At 32.1% G+C, this 13,280-nt stretch overlaps 2 protein-coding genes across 2 annotated transcripts in view; both read right to left on the reverse strand.

Moving 5' to 3' along the window:
- Positions 1 to 867, reverse strand: part of LOC139998186 (uncharacterized) — a 33,781-nt gene extending 32,914 nt beyond the window's left edge. Inside the window, exon 1 of the mRNA XM_072022535.2 lies at positions 731 to 867. Within this exon, the coding sequence (XP_071878636.1) occupies positions 731 to 850 (120 nt within the window). The 5' untranslated portion in view covers positions 851 to 867. The remainder of the gene's footprint in view (positions 1 to 730) is intronic.
- Positions 773 to 12,269, reverse strand: LOC141445962 (uncharacterized). The gene is made up of 4 exons (XM_074112217.1): positions 11,896 to 12,269; positions 11,689 to 11,778; positions 1,315 to 1,522; positions 773 to 1,182 (listed from the first exon to the last, which is right to left on the reverse strand). Exons 2-4 carry the CDS (start codon positions 11,705 to 11,707, stop codon positions 1,044 to 1,046), a joined length of 366 nt encoding a protein of 121 aa, XP_073968318.1. The 5' UTR covers positions 11,708 to 11,778; positions 11,896 to 12,269; the 3' UTR covers positions 773 to 1,043.
- Between the last annotated feature and the right edge of the window lie 1,011 nt (positions 12,270 to 13,280).

Consider the following 13,280-nt stretch of genomic DNA (forward strand, 5'->3'; position numbering starts at 1 on the left):
GAAAACACTAATTTTTTAATATTTATTTAAAGGTGCAAATCGTAAAAAGGAATTGTCTTTCTATTTAAATAAATGTTAATTAATAATCATCTTTATCGCATGAGTATAATAATACTGCCAACGCGATCACTATCGGTGCTCAAACAATACCATGTTCCGGAGTCACGTACCATGTCGAATTGTTTTTAAACTGTAAATTCTACCTGGTACACCCGTTCCAAAATAGAAGGCTCTATTATTAGCAATAGTCGTTTGAAGTTATGGTACAATATTTAAATAAAACGAACTCGATCTCTATATCGGATCAAATGAAAGATCAAAAGTCACTGTTCATAATCGACAGAAGACTCTATTACTATAATAATCGCAGTCATATTGAAATACATGTTAGGACATTTAATTAAAACAAAACCAAGCCCTGCGTTACGACTAAAAGATCAAAGTTCGATACTTTCAATCAACGGAAGACTGTGTCTTTTATGCCGCGAGATTGAGTGCGATTAGAAAATCGCAGCTCAAAGCTATTTTATAAAACTATTGTCAACAGAATCCTGCGTTCTAAATAATTCTGAATCTCGACCAGTCATAGAATACATTGACCAGACAACCTCGATTCACCGTCTTACTACTCCTATTCCAAAAACAAGAGAAGCTGTCTCGCTCGGCGAGCTCCCACGAAAATAGAGGAATTCTCTTAATTCCCTTGATCCAAAGAAAGCTGAAGGCTTACCGGTGGCGGTTCGGTAGTGGAGTACACCTCGCTGGGTGCGTAATTGCTATGAGGCGGATGAGGCATCTTCTCCGAGACGACGGCAACAGTTGCCAAGGAATCCGGCTGTTCCTTTTCCATCTTCCCTGGTACCTTTATCTTCTTCTTCCAAAGGCACTGATTGACTAAATGATTCTGACTACGACCGATACCTTTCTTGCTGTACGTGGTATCTCGAAAAATCCTCTCTCTTCTCCTCGATCGACGAGAACACTTCGATGTCGATCGCTCGGCGAATCGACGAGCAGTGAGCGGCCAGCACCGTCTGACACCGCTAGCTTAGGGTTACCCCCACCAGCTGTTGAAGCTGCTGAACCTTCTGGTACACCTTTCCGATGGGTATGTCTTCTGGTACCAAGGTGTACCTCAGCGTGTTCTCGTTGTCGGACTTTCTAAACAGCTCCAGCGTGTACCTGTACGTTCGTGGGCGAGACCGAAATATCAATACGTGTGCATATGCGAGTGTGAGCAAGCGTGCATATGCGTGAATATTCCGTATATATGAGCGCAAACATCATGTGTGTATGTGCGTGAATGTAACGTACGTGTCCGAAGCTATCCCACCATGGATCGCTCTAGGTTGGTATCGCCGTGTGGGGATCAACGTTCGAACGCCAAGTTTTGCAATGTTTTTCTCGTCCCCTGCCCTCCACCTGCTGCTGCTGCACTCCTCCGCCCCCACCTTCAGCTGGCTGGCTCGTATTCCGTTTTTCCCCAGCTTTGGCCAAATTGCATCAACCTGACGGACGAGCCCTGGAACGGAGACGGGACTGTTTTTGAATGTGGAACTCTCACTGGTTGGACTTTTAAAGGACATATGGTTATTTAGCGCGCGTGCGTGTGCGAGCTGCATGCGAGGTAGCTTGTTTCGCCGGGCAGGAGAAGCGTAATTGGAAAGGCGCTGCCGGTTTTCGGGAAAGGCGATTAAACATTTTCTCTTTACTGAGATGTAAATCGCGGTCGCGTGATAGCAGCGCGTAAAGCAGATGTTGCGAATGTCTAGCAGACTACATCAGATACATTACATTTGTTAGAAATAATATCGTCTTACCGTTATACTTATTGTTACTTGAACGCCTTAGAAGCGAAATTGACCAACTCGACTTTTTGCTGATTTCCTAATTTCGCTATACCAGTGGACGACTAATGTCGAATTCACGAGAAACAAATTTCATAGATTCGCTTATCGCAAGAAGATAGCATAAATCAGGAATAATAAATCCTAATGTAAATTTATAAAACAATGCTTGTGGCATCGTCACTTTCTTGTATCTTGATTTATGCATTTATGTTTGACGATTGATGATTTATAAACGGCGCGCTTATTGCAGAATGATAAGTGCGACTGTAATTAATTAGTAACATGATCGTAGAATCTTGAATATGTTATTATTATAGACGCAAGGTGAAAAGAAAGAATATAATAATTTATAAAATAAAAAGCTCCATCGCAGAGTCTTCTATCGATTAATGTAAGATTCATGATCTTTTATGTAGTTTATTGATATAAACATTGATGTAAATGTACTATAAATATATATACTATACTATATCTTTTTTTAATTATTCATTTCGTTATTTGTAAAATGATCTGATCGTAATTAACAAAGTATTTATGGAATATCCGTACACATACACATATGTTATAAATAATATATATATCATATAAGAAAAAACATATTACTTGGTAAGATATAGAATAATAAGCTCTCTGGCTGATTGCGATTAAACTAAGTGTATAATATGGTTTGTTCATGAAATATGAATGGCTAAAACAGAGTATAAGAGAACATACGAACATCTGTGTTACGTGTTACATCAATCCTCACAATGTGTACTGCTTGATGATATTTAACAAAACTTTCTTATCTTAACGCAGTTGTAATACCAATTATACAACTATTTTCTTTCTCCTACCACAGCAAAAATAATATTTTTATATATATAAATACCACTAACACTTTACGTTAATATTACACGTACGAATATTTATATTTATACGAATTACATAAAATGAAACATGTCTTTTATATTGTTAACTTAAAGCAATGTAAAATTTATCATCGTACATTGTCAAATATAAAGTGAAAGGTTCTGTTCCTATTGTAAAATAATTTCTATCTTACTTTTATATTTTTGCACATCTAAGTTTAATTATCGCGTTCAGCAGCTGTTGAATCGTTATTTAACGTGAAGGAGAGAGAGAGAGAGAAATTATGTAAAGAATCACGTTCGAATCAACGCTGTTCATTCACTGACTCGCAAATCGTAACGCATCGCGTGCACCTTGCAGTAGCTTACATTTTCTTCCATGGCAATCGCGAACAAGATATCCTTGCTGACGCGGCGAATCGCTAAATTCATGAATAACAATTTTCCATCACTCTCGAAAAAGAAACGTGTTAACAAGCAACTCACACAATTTACGCGGCTCGTCAACTGGAAGTGATTTAACTTTCTTGCACCAGTTCCCACTTATTTTTCCATTATAGAACCAATTAATTAATCTTGAATAACGAAGCGATTAATTGTCCTCTATAATTATATCGAATCGTTCTTTTCCCTCGAGTCTCTTTGAAACTGAAAAGAATTCGAAGTATATCGATTGAATTATCCTCTACTCAAAAGCCTCTGTAATCGTGAAATTCAAAATTAATAACAGTTCTTAAATACGAATACCTTGAATTCAAAATTAATGACTTTTTGGCAATAGAAGCATCGTAAAATATTCGAAATCAAACTTTGTAAACGTAACTATCATAAGGTTCAAAATTGATAAATTTTACAGATACAAACAAGATATAATTTCTTTTAAAAAGAAAAGAACGTAACGAGTGAAGGTAAAAACGTAGGAAAACGACAATATAAAAGCGGGAAATCTCTGAATAAATAAATTCCCAGAATCAAGATGATATTGGCGATTTCTGTGACGAGTCGACTCGTCTTTCCCAATTAAGATCTTCGCGATCCAAATCTCAAATGATCGAAAGAAAGAAGAAAATCGATAAACAAGTGATTTTTTCGGGTTAAGCTTGGCACGACAAACGTGAATACATCGTAGAAGCGACGTAACCCGTATACAGGAAGTGACCGGCCAGAAGAACCGAGGAAGTTCATATTACAGTGTTCGTTAAATGTCGGATGGGTAGGTATGCGTGACAGTGAACAGAATGGAGAGCCATCGGGAGAGATGATAGGAGGAAGCGTTGAAAGTCTTTTGTTTATCGACATCCATTTAATAGACGAGCAACAGCCGAGTGCTTTCGAAATTTCACGTCATTAACTCATTCAGAATTTGTAATTTAACTGTGCCGTATCTAGGCGCGGAGAAGCATCTTTTACAGCTCCGATACTTTCTGACGAATGCTAAGCTCATTCCTGACAACTCTTTGTGTTTGAGATACTTGATTTACGATCGGTTTATGCGTGCACGTTTCGATTCTTAAAGAAATAAAGTTAGTTGGTTTGCAAATCTTGTAAACTTGATAAATTTTTATACTAATTTTTGTTCTATTATTAGTATAGACCAATGGAATATAGTATTAGGTTGTCCGAAAAATGTCTTTCTTTTACAAAGACGTCTTTTACAACGATGCATCTTTATACAAACATGAAACCTAATCTGTCGAACATTGTGATCCTTATTTTGATAGAACGGAAAATACTGTGCATCCATTATTTCCTTATAAAACGAAAGAAACTTTTTGAACGACCTAATACAAGATTTAATTGTTTAGATTGTATATCAGATATGGAATGATATTCACATTATCCCTTTTATAATAAAATGTCGAAGAATTCATAATAGATCTCTAGCTCCCAAGATTTCCTGCATTTCCAATATCAAATACAGAAGATACATATTTTCAACGTTTTATAGAAAATGAATATTAATAATTGCCTTACGTACTATAACATTTGAAATGTGAAATTTATAGTTCTGTTGAAGAGTTGATATTTCTATAAAAGTTTAGTGTCTCTATAATATGTTGTATACACGAACGATGATAACAAAAGCAATAGTAATATAAAACATTTACAATGAGTAAATACTATTCTGAGACTAGCGATGTTTTTATTTACTTTGACTCCTAACTTCTAACTCATTTTACATTACTGGAATATTATCAATTGCTTGCAAGTACAAATATTTTCCTTTGTTATGTTCCTGTCAATTTGATGTTCCTTCCTACTTTCAACAGAAAAAATTCACACCAAAATTCAATGTTAATGTTTTAACAATTTTACGCTGTTAGACTCACTAATGTGTAAAGAATATCTAAGTACTTAAGTCAAGGTACAAAAAGACCAGACTGATACCCGCGTAATATGAATTTGAAACGCAAACGCGGTTATATCTGTTACACGACCATTTTGCTATGGTCTGTGTGTCGAGTTAGAGATAAACGCCAACGACGTACAATATTAAATTACATTATCATCTAACGTTAAAATTATCTGTACATGTCAAGACAATACACGGGAAAATAAACGTAGTTAATATAATTAACATGAAAAATTACGTCTTTGGTGTTTTAAAACCTAATAATACTAAACCTAATAATTCTTAATATTTTTATATAAAGACCACCAATGAAATATATGGAAGATAAATTTCAATATTAGAAGATAAATTTCAACGAAGGTATCAAGAATGAAATTTCAGCCTGAACAAATTATCTTGATATGTATTATCATTCATATTACTTGTAACTATCGCAAACAATAACTTTTCTATTTCTCATTCAATATTAGATAACGATAAATAATATAATTACGTTTCTTTGACTTTATCGATTTAGAATTCAAAAAATATACAATATGAATATTTGAGAAGAAATTTCATCTATAACGTAGAGATTAAAATTTTAAGTTGAAAATTATCTTTTCGTTCGATGCTGTCATTAAATACGTGTTTCTGTCATTCTCTTGAACAGCTAAAAGATATTAATAACATCGATATTCACTGAATTAAATATAGATTAGTACTAAACAAGTTGTATTAATACAACAACTAAATTGATATTATTCGTTTTTACAAAACATTGTAAATTTATCATCTACTTATCGCTTGAATTCTTCGAATCTACCATCTCACATTAACATACTTAATACTGACGCAAAGATAAAAAAAAGTCAGTAAAGAATGAACTGTCTGGTGATTTTTATATCATTTCAATTACCACTACCTTAAATAATATGCTTCTAACAGATCACTTGACAATCTGTTTAACGATCTCTTTCAGCAGCATATTCGTTGAAACTTTACACGCATGTATGTACGTACATCCATATGTATTATGTGTTTCGGGCAACATTCATGAACATATTTATTGTGCAATTGCGTACGACAAGACGCGACCACCAGAACAAAGAATAACTTTTTCTTCGCTCTTTCACGGCTTTGGCCATCGTTAATCATCCAACACACGAAAATTTACGTGCTCCTTGTTGGCATCGTTTTCACGTAAATGGTACCTGATGGTACTTATGCAGATCATCTGCGCACTATGGATGACAAACGAAATGCATCGTTCTTTGGATTTCTTTTGTTTTTACTGACTCGTTTACCTTGTTCCAAGTGAAAATATTGTTGAACATTTTGCACAATCACCGACACGTATACATTTTTAACATGAAAAATAAACTATGAATGTTTATGCATTTAGATATGGAAGATTCAGATATGCAAAAACACACGGAATGCACATAATACACTAAAATATATAGAATATTCTGAAAATAAATTTCCATTTAATTTTCTTCGCAAAAATGCGAATTTGCATAATAGATACATATATCAAAATACACAAAATATAAATTTTCATAATATATAGAATATTCTAACATAAGTATAGTAAATGCTCATAATATTTAAGTAAAATAAATTTCTATTTGGAGTCTATTCTTTTCTGAGTTGTCCTCAAAAAATACAAATATCTGCAATACGTTGCTCATGATAAAGAAAGTTTATCTTCTTTATTTGCTTCAATTGTGTCAACGAGAGAAATTCTCAAACTACGGAAATAGAGGTTTCCCCTTCTCTCTTCATTTGCTGTTACGCAATTGTCAATAAAAAGATGATGCTCAGCTATACTTTCGTTTTCTCGTTAGTAACAGCCATGGATTTCATATTGTGTTCCTTTTCGTCTGCAGATATATCAGTGCAATATGGATTTCAATAATATCTATTTAATCGCACAGTTGCTGAATAACTCGAAGCAATTCGTTTGCATTTTCTATGAAAGTTTCTTGATGCAAATATAGAAAGCGAAACGGATAATTGAGTGTTTTATCTGTTCATTAACATAACAAACTTCTATGTAGAGATCGAGATCAAATTAACAAGAGTAGTAGATAAGTTCGGCGTGCACGTGAATACGTTTTATTGTTGATAAAAGATATATGAAAGCTAAATAGACAGTAATTTTTAGATAATATTTTAACCAGCATTTCTTGTATACAGCGGAGTACAAAAATTTCCGACCACATAGATTTATTCGCTTAATATTCGAAAAGCGACGTGTAAAAGAATTTTAAATAATATTAGGTAAAACAAACGTTACAAATAAAACGAACGATACATTAAATAAATAGTATTAAATATCTGGATGCCGCAACCAGAGCGCATTAAGACAAACTTTTTAAACTTTAGAGCAGAGCAAATCAAAATTACAAAAATCTTGTACATATATAATATGCACTTAATATCATTTTTACGCTATTATGTTAAAAACTAAATGATTTAAAACGAAAATGTTTTTACCATCGGGAAAAGTGAAAAATTTGGTACGGGAAGCACGTAAAATGTAATTTAAAAAAAAAGGTGGACTTGGTACATTCTGCTTTTGGAGTCCAGATATTTAATTAGTACGTAATTACATACACAGTTTAAATTTTGTAAAATATCGCTTTTGAAATATCGCAGGCCATTGTATATATTTCCTAAAGAAGAAATAAAGTAATTGGATAAATATACCTCGTGTATATTGTGACCATGAAAATGCAAATTAAGCTGCTGGAAAATAACTATTAATCGTATTACGTTGTGTCTCTGCGTGAACAATAAACTTGCTGGCACTACGTTGAGTCGATTGTACGAAAATTTTTCGTATAACGTAATTGATAATTACATTGGTAATTATTCACTATTTCAAAGAAAACACAAAACGCGTACAAACGTGGAAACATCGATCACACGGTTTATCAAGAGAAAAGTAAATAACGAGGAAATGGTCGCTGCACGATGCAACTGCTTGAAAGCAACCGGTAAATTACGATGATTTATTTCCACACCTATCCCTCGTAGAAACGAAATTACACCACCACTGATAAATATCCGGCTACTTCGATCTATTTTTCGGAAAAGAGAATTTTTTTACCAAAGTACAAATTAGTAGTAAATCAATAACTAGAAATATCATTTTGTATTTTCTTATGCAAATTAGTGTACCGGCAATAAGTATAAATTACAGATTTTTTATCTAAAGAAGCCTTTAACGCAGTAACAGGTTGCCAAATAAATTATTTACTAAATTACCTTCGCCTAATAAATAGTTCATATTACAAATTACGTGATTCGTTGATATGCTAAACGATTTTAAGTATGGCCGTATAAATTAATCTGAACAGTTTTTCTATCTATTTGTAATTACGAAATTAAATAACCTGAAGATGAGAACTTGTCAAAGAAAAAACAATTTCATAAGGTTCGTCCATTATGAACGCCAATTCCTTACTGTCCATTAACTTTCAAAGATTACTTTTGTTGCGTAATGATACTTTACAATATAATAGTAAGTTACAAGATTACTCGTACAAAAACAAAGACTATCCTGCATCGATTCGAAATATTTCAAAATAATAAAATCAATATGAAAATACGCCGACGTTTCAATAAAGATACGATGAGTTTGCAAAATAGCCTGAGAAATTGGAGGTAATTATTTAAAAACAAAAATAGGATAAATACGTCGAAAAGATTCGCTGAAGTGACTTATAAGACACAGAAAACTATGTAAAATCTTATCGCCTGATTTGTTTCTCCATAATTGTAAATCACAATTTTCCAACTGTTCCTCAGGATTTTGTCGATTATTGCTCGGAGTTCAAGTCATATATACGTATATTTCTAAATAAAAGATATTAAAATGTCTTTCGTTGCGTTATTCTCTCATACATTTCTCTTTCGCTCAACCATAGATGCAATAATAATAAATAAAATTATTTCATAGTAAACTCAAATCCTTTCGCTCTTTATAAAATAATTTAAAAAAAAAAAAATTACTTCTTGTCAAAAAAGAACAAACATCCGGATATTTCTGCGCGATACATAATGCGTCTGTGTATAGGACAATTATTCGAATTCACTTAATTGATGAAAAATCGCAATAGAAAAGCGTTTTACTTACTAACTTATGCGGTTTATGCATCGACAAAAAAAAAAGGAAAAAATGTATATGTATGCATATATATATATAATTCCTGCGTTCTTCGATTTCACGGGAACATTACGCAAGAAAACTCTACGGTAAGACGCGTCTTTGATTATAATGCACAATGTTATTGGTCTTTTTAGCGATAGAACCTATCAAGGATATCGAAGATAATCGTTCGCAACAACGAAACGTATCGAACCACGACAATCTTTACACTTTCTTCTTTCTTTCACTTGGAACTTTGGATAATGGACGATATTGGGTTTTGTGAAATACTTCATAATGTTAATCAATTTACTATGTTGTCCTTATCGACTGAATTCATCAAGCCATTTATCAAAAACCAGTCGAGGCTAGCCTATCTAACCATTATAACGGATACGTGGATTCTGCATCTCATTTTAGAAATGGATAGTACGTGTTCGGAGTGCTTGAATTAAAAGATCGAGAAGTTAATTGACTTTATGTATTCGCTACTTTCATGATATTTTAATTAGAATTCAAGGATTTAATGGAACGCATGTTCCTCCGTTTAATTCATATCTTAATCTCTTCAGGAATGAATTTATTAAGACCAGAAGGATATAATTATTTCTTATCTTTCGATCGTATTTATTCCGAATATAATTATGAATATTAAACGAAGCAGATAATGCTCCACCCGAAGGAACAAAACACGAGGATTTTATGAATCAATGGAACGACGACCTTGCGTGAAGTTTCGTACGAGAATTGTCCAGAACAGAGATTTTATTCACTCGTTTCTTAAAAATCGTAACCTAATGGTAATATAAGAAACTGATATATTCTAATTTTAATTTGTTTGACAATGTATGCTGTAGAATGTACTGTAAAATATAGTAGAATGTAATCTATATGAAGATTTCAATCGCCTCAATAAAAAAATCCTATTCACAGTTTCTGTAACGATACTGTTTACGGTTATAAAAACACATACCCATGGTCGCTCTCTAATTTTCTTCATCCTTCCAGAAGATTGAAATCACAGCTTAGTGTACGGCAGACGCTGACACCATTTTTCTGGCCGAATTAAATTTTCTGGGCACTTTCTGTGAAAATTGAATTAATCAAATTAGATAGAAAATGGTTTGACCTGCTAAATATTATAGCGAATACTGTATCTCGAATATTTCGCATATTTATGTTTACCTCCGCTGGTTGGTTTCACTGCTGACACGTACAAATTTCGAATATCATTTTATATCAAACAACAGTCAAGGGAATATTTTTTGTACAAGACATTGTACTTTCACTGCATTTCCCAACGTATTGTCTGCGCTCATTTCGTCCAATCAGAGCCGATCAAATTGCTCAGGAACAAGAAGATGAGCAAGAGTCGCGTAAATGTTCGTACGAACTGCGAAATACGTTTCGTGGAGAAAGTGGGAAACGTACCTACACCCGCAAGCAATCGAACAATCATCGTAATTCATGGACTAGTCGTGTTCTGTAATTTCTAGCAATTCTAGCATACATATATGTGTTCACGAAATATTGCTGTAACGTATGTTTTTTTTTTCAAAAAGACGATCACTGAAAATACAACGATTCATTGCAATAATTGAGGAGGAAGTATAAACAGCGTGTATTCCTTCTCTTTGACCTGATTTCAACTCATTCGAATACGTGAATGAGACTTTCTCTGGTTAAATTGTCGCGTAAAGATACAAAGATATCATATACATAATACATTTTACGAACATGGCTTGCTTAAAAAATACTAAGGATTATTTTCGAAACGAATGAAAAATCAAATTATCAAAAGAAATTGATAATTCGTGTATAGAAATTATAACTGTTCGTTCATTTTATTGCACAGTTGTAATTATACAATTATAAGTGAAAATAAATAGAACCTTTTTACGTGTAGAAATTCACCTACACAGGATAGCCATATGTAAAAATAGGTAAAATATCAAAAGTAGAGCACCTATGTTTAATGAATGAAAGAACTTTCTATTTAGATTCCATTTGTTTAGTCATATTCGTAAAAATAAGAAATTGCATGAACATCCGTAGTATAATTATCAATATTGGACAAAAGTAATAGTTATAAAATAATTTTAAGATATTACAGTAATACATTATTGATTTATAATTTATAATTATTTTCTTAATAAGACCATAATTTTGTATAATGTATAATTTTGTATTATGACCATATGTATTATGAATCAATTATTTACTGAAATGTTGTAGCATCATTGATTTTTTGCTTTTCTTTATGATACTTTGTCTTTCGGTGTCTTAACGTTTTTCTTGTGGTGTATTAAACAAATTGAAATATTATAAAGAAAGAAGGAAAATCAACGATGTTATAACGTATTGGGACAACATCATAAAGCTAGAAAAAGATATTAAAGTAATTTTTGTGAGCACAATCAAAGTAAAATAATATAGAAACATAATTAATAAATTGGGATACAGTTTCAGTTATTATAGATTACTCTGATCACTTACCGATTAAAGATTTTTCCATTGCTTCTTTAATTTTTCATCTAAAACGATATAAAACTCGTTCAATAGTCGCATTTATTCTTCATTTATTAACTACAACATAAAATTATACACAAATCATTGACTTAAATAATGTGTAAAAAAAACATATAAAATATCTTAATATTTATTGTATTAATATCATTTTTAAAAAAGTACACAATACTGTACCTTTTGAAACAATAATAATATACTCCAACTTATTGTGTCCGTGTAAGCTAAACCATTTTTTGGTACTAATCTTTCAAATACGTATGTATGTAAATTTTCTAAGAATGGCTATTAATGTCTATTAACGTACACTTTAAAATTCAACTAAAAATTAAATTTAAAAATTAAATTGAAAAAACATTCGTCTTCTACACAAAACAGACAGTTGTCGTCATACTCGTTTCTCTTAACTTCGTTCTAATTTCACCGTACTGTATCCCGTTTAGCAATTAACTCGATGAATGGCAGATAAGAAGAAATACGTGACTTTTGTGTTAATAATGATATGATCTATTGTGAATTTATAGCTACAGTTATACCATTGCTTCATTAACATAATAACGAATGAAAATAAGCAACGGCTGACTATTATTAAAAACTTAGTCATGAAATAGTTATGAAAAAAGGTTTTATGTTCCATCAGAATAAGAAGCATGATCTTATTTTTGGCTAAATTCACGTTTAAAATATCTTTAAAAATTCTAAAAACAATTCTTTAAAAAGTGTTATAAAATTTAAAAATTTTAAAGTAATTAAAGATTCGATATTTAATATTACAGTATAACAAATGAACTTCGGAATAATCAAGTTTTGTAATAAAAGAAGAAGGTTATGGTACGACAAATTCATCCTAGAAAACTCTAGCCCTTAAACGAATTGAGCAAATTGATTTTTCATAAAAATGCTAATTCAGCAAAACTAATTTTCCTTAGAAAATTCTAATATTTTAAATAAACTGATCATATTGTGTTCTTTGGTTAGCAGTTACAAAATTTTATTACACGAAAGCTACTGGAACATATCATTACCACCCAATCGACACTATCTCAGCACAGATGTATTTTTTAACCTTTCAAAACGAAAAAACAGGTTCATACAAATCCACATAAAAGAGTAGTTCACCTCAATTCCTACCACCAATGTTAATTACTACATTATAATGAGGACGACAGTGCAATTAAGTACATGAACTGACGGTTTTAATCGCAAACTACTTTTGCAATTATATAGACGTATGTAACAGTTGGCATCGGTACTAATTATAAGTACGTATACAAATTGTTATTTGAAAACCGATTAATCGGACTGCGATCTCGAAACAGAAATTCGAGATCTTAATTTTTCGAAAGAAAATATCGTATATTTTTTTATAACATGCATATTACGTTTATATTAAATGAGACTTATAGAGACATCATTGATAATATATTGTTATACAGTTTGATTCATTCGAAATCGAAGAGTTGGTATGCTCTATTAAACTCAACTATCAACTACTTTTCTTTAATATAAAAACACCGTAACAGTTTTAAGCAACATTTTATTATTTAAAATTATGGCTAATA

This window comes from Bombus fervidus, chromosome 2, assembly GCF_041682495.2.
Source record: "Bombus fervidus isolate BK054 chromosome 2, iyBomFerv1, whole genome shotgun sequence".
Lineage (NCBI taxonomy): Eukaryota > Metazoa > Arthropoda > Insecta > Hymenoptera > Apidae > Bombus > Bombus fervidus.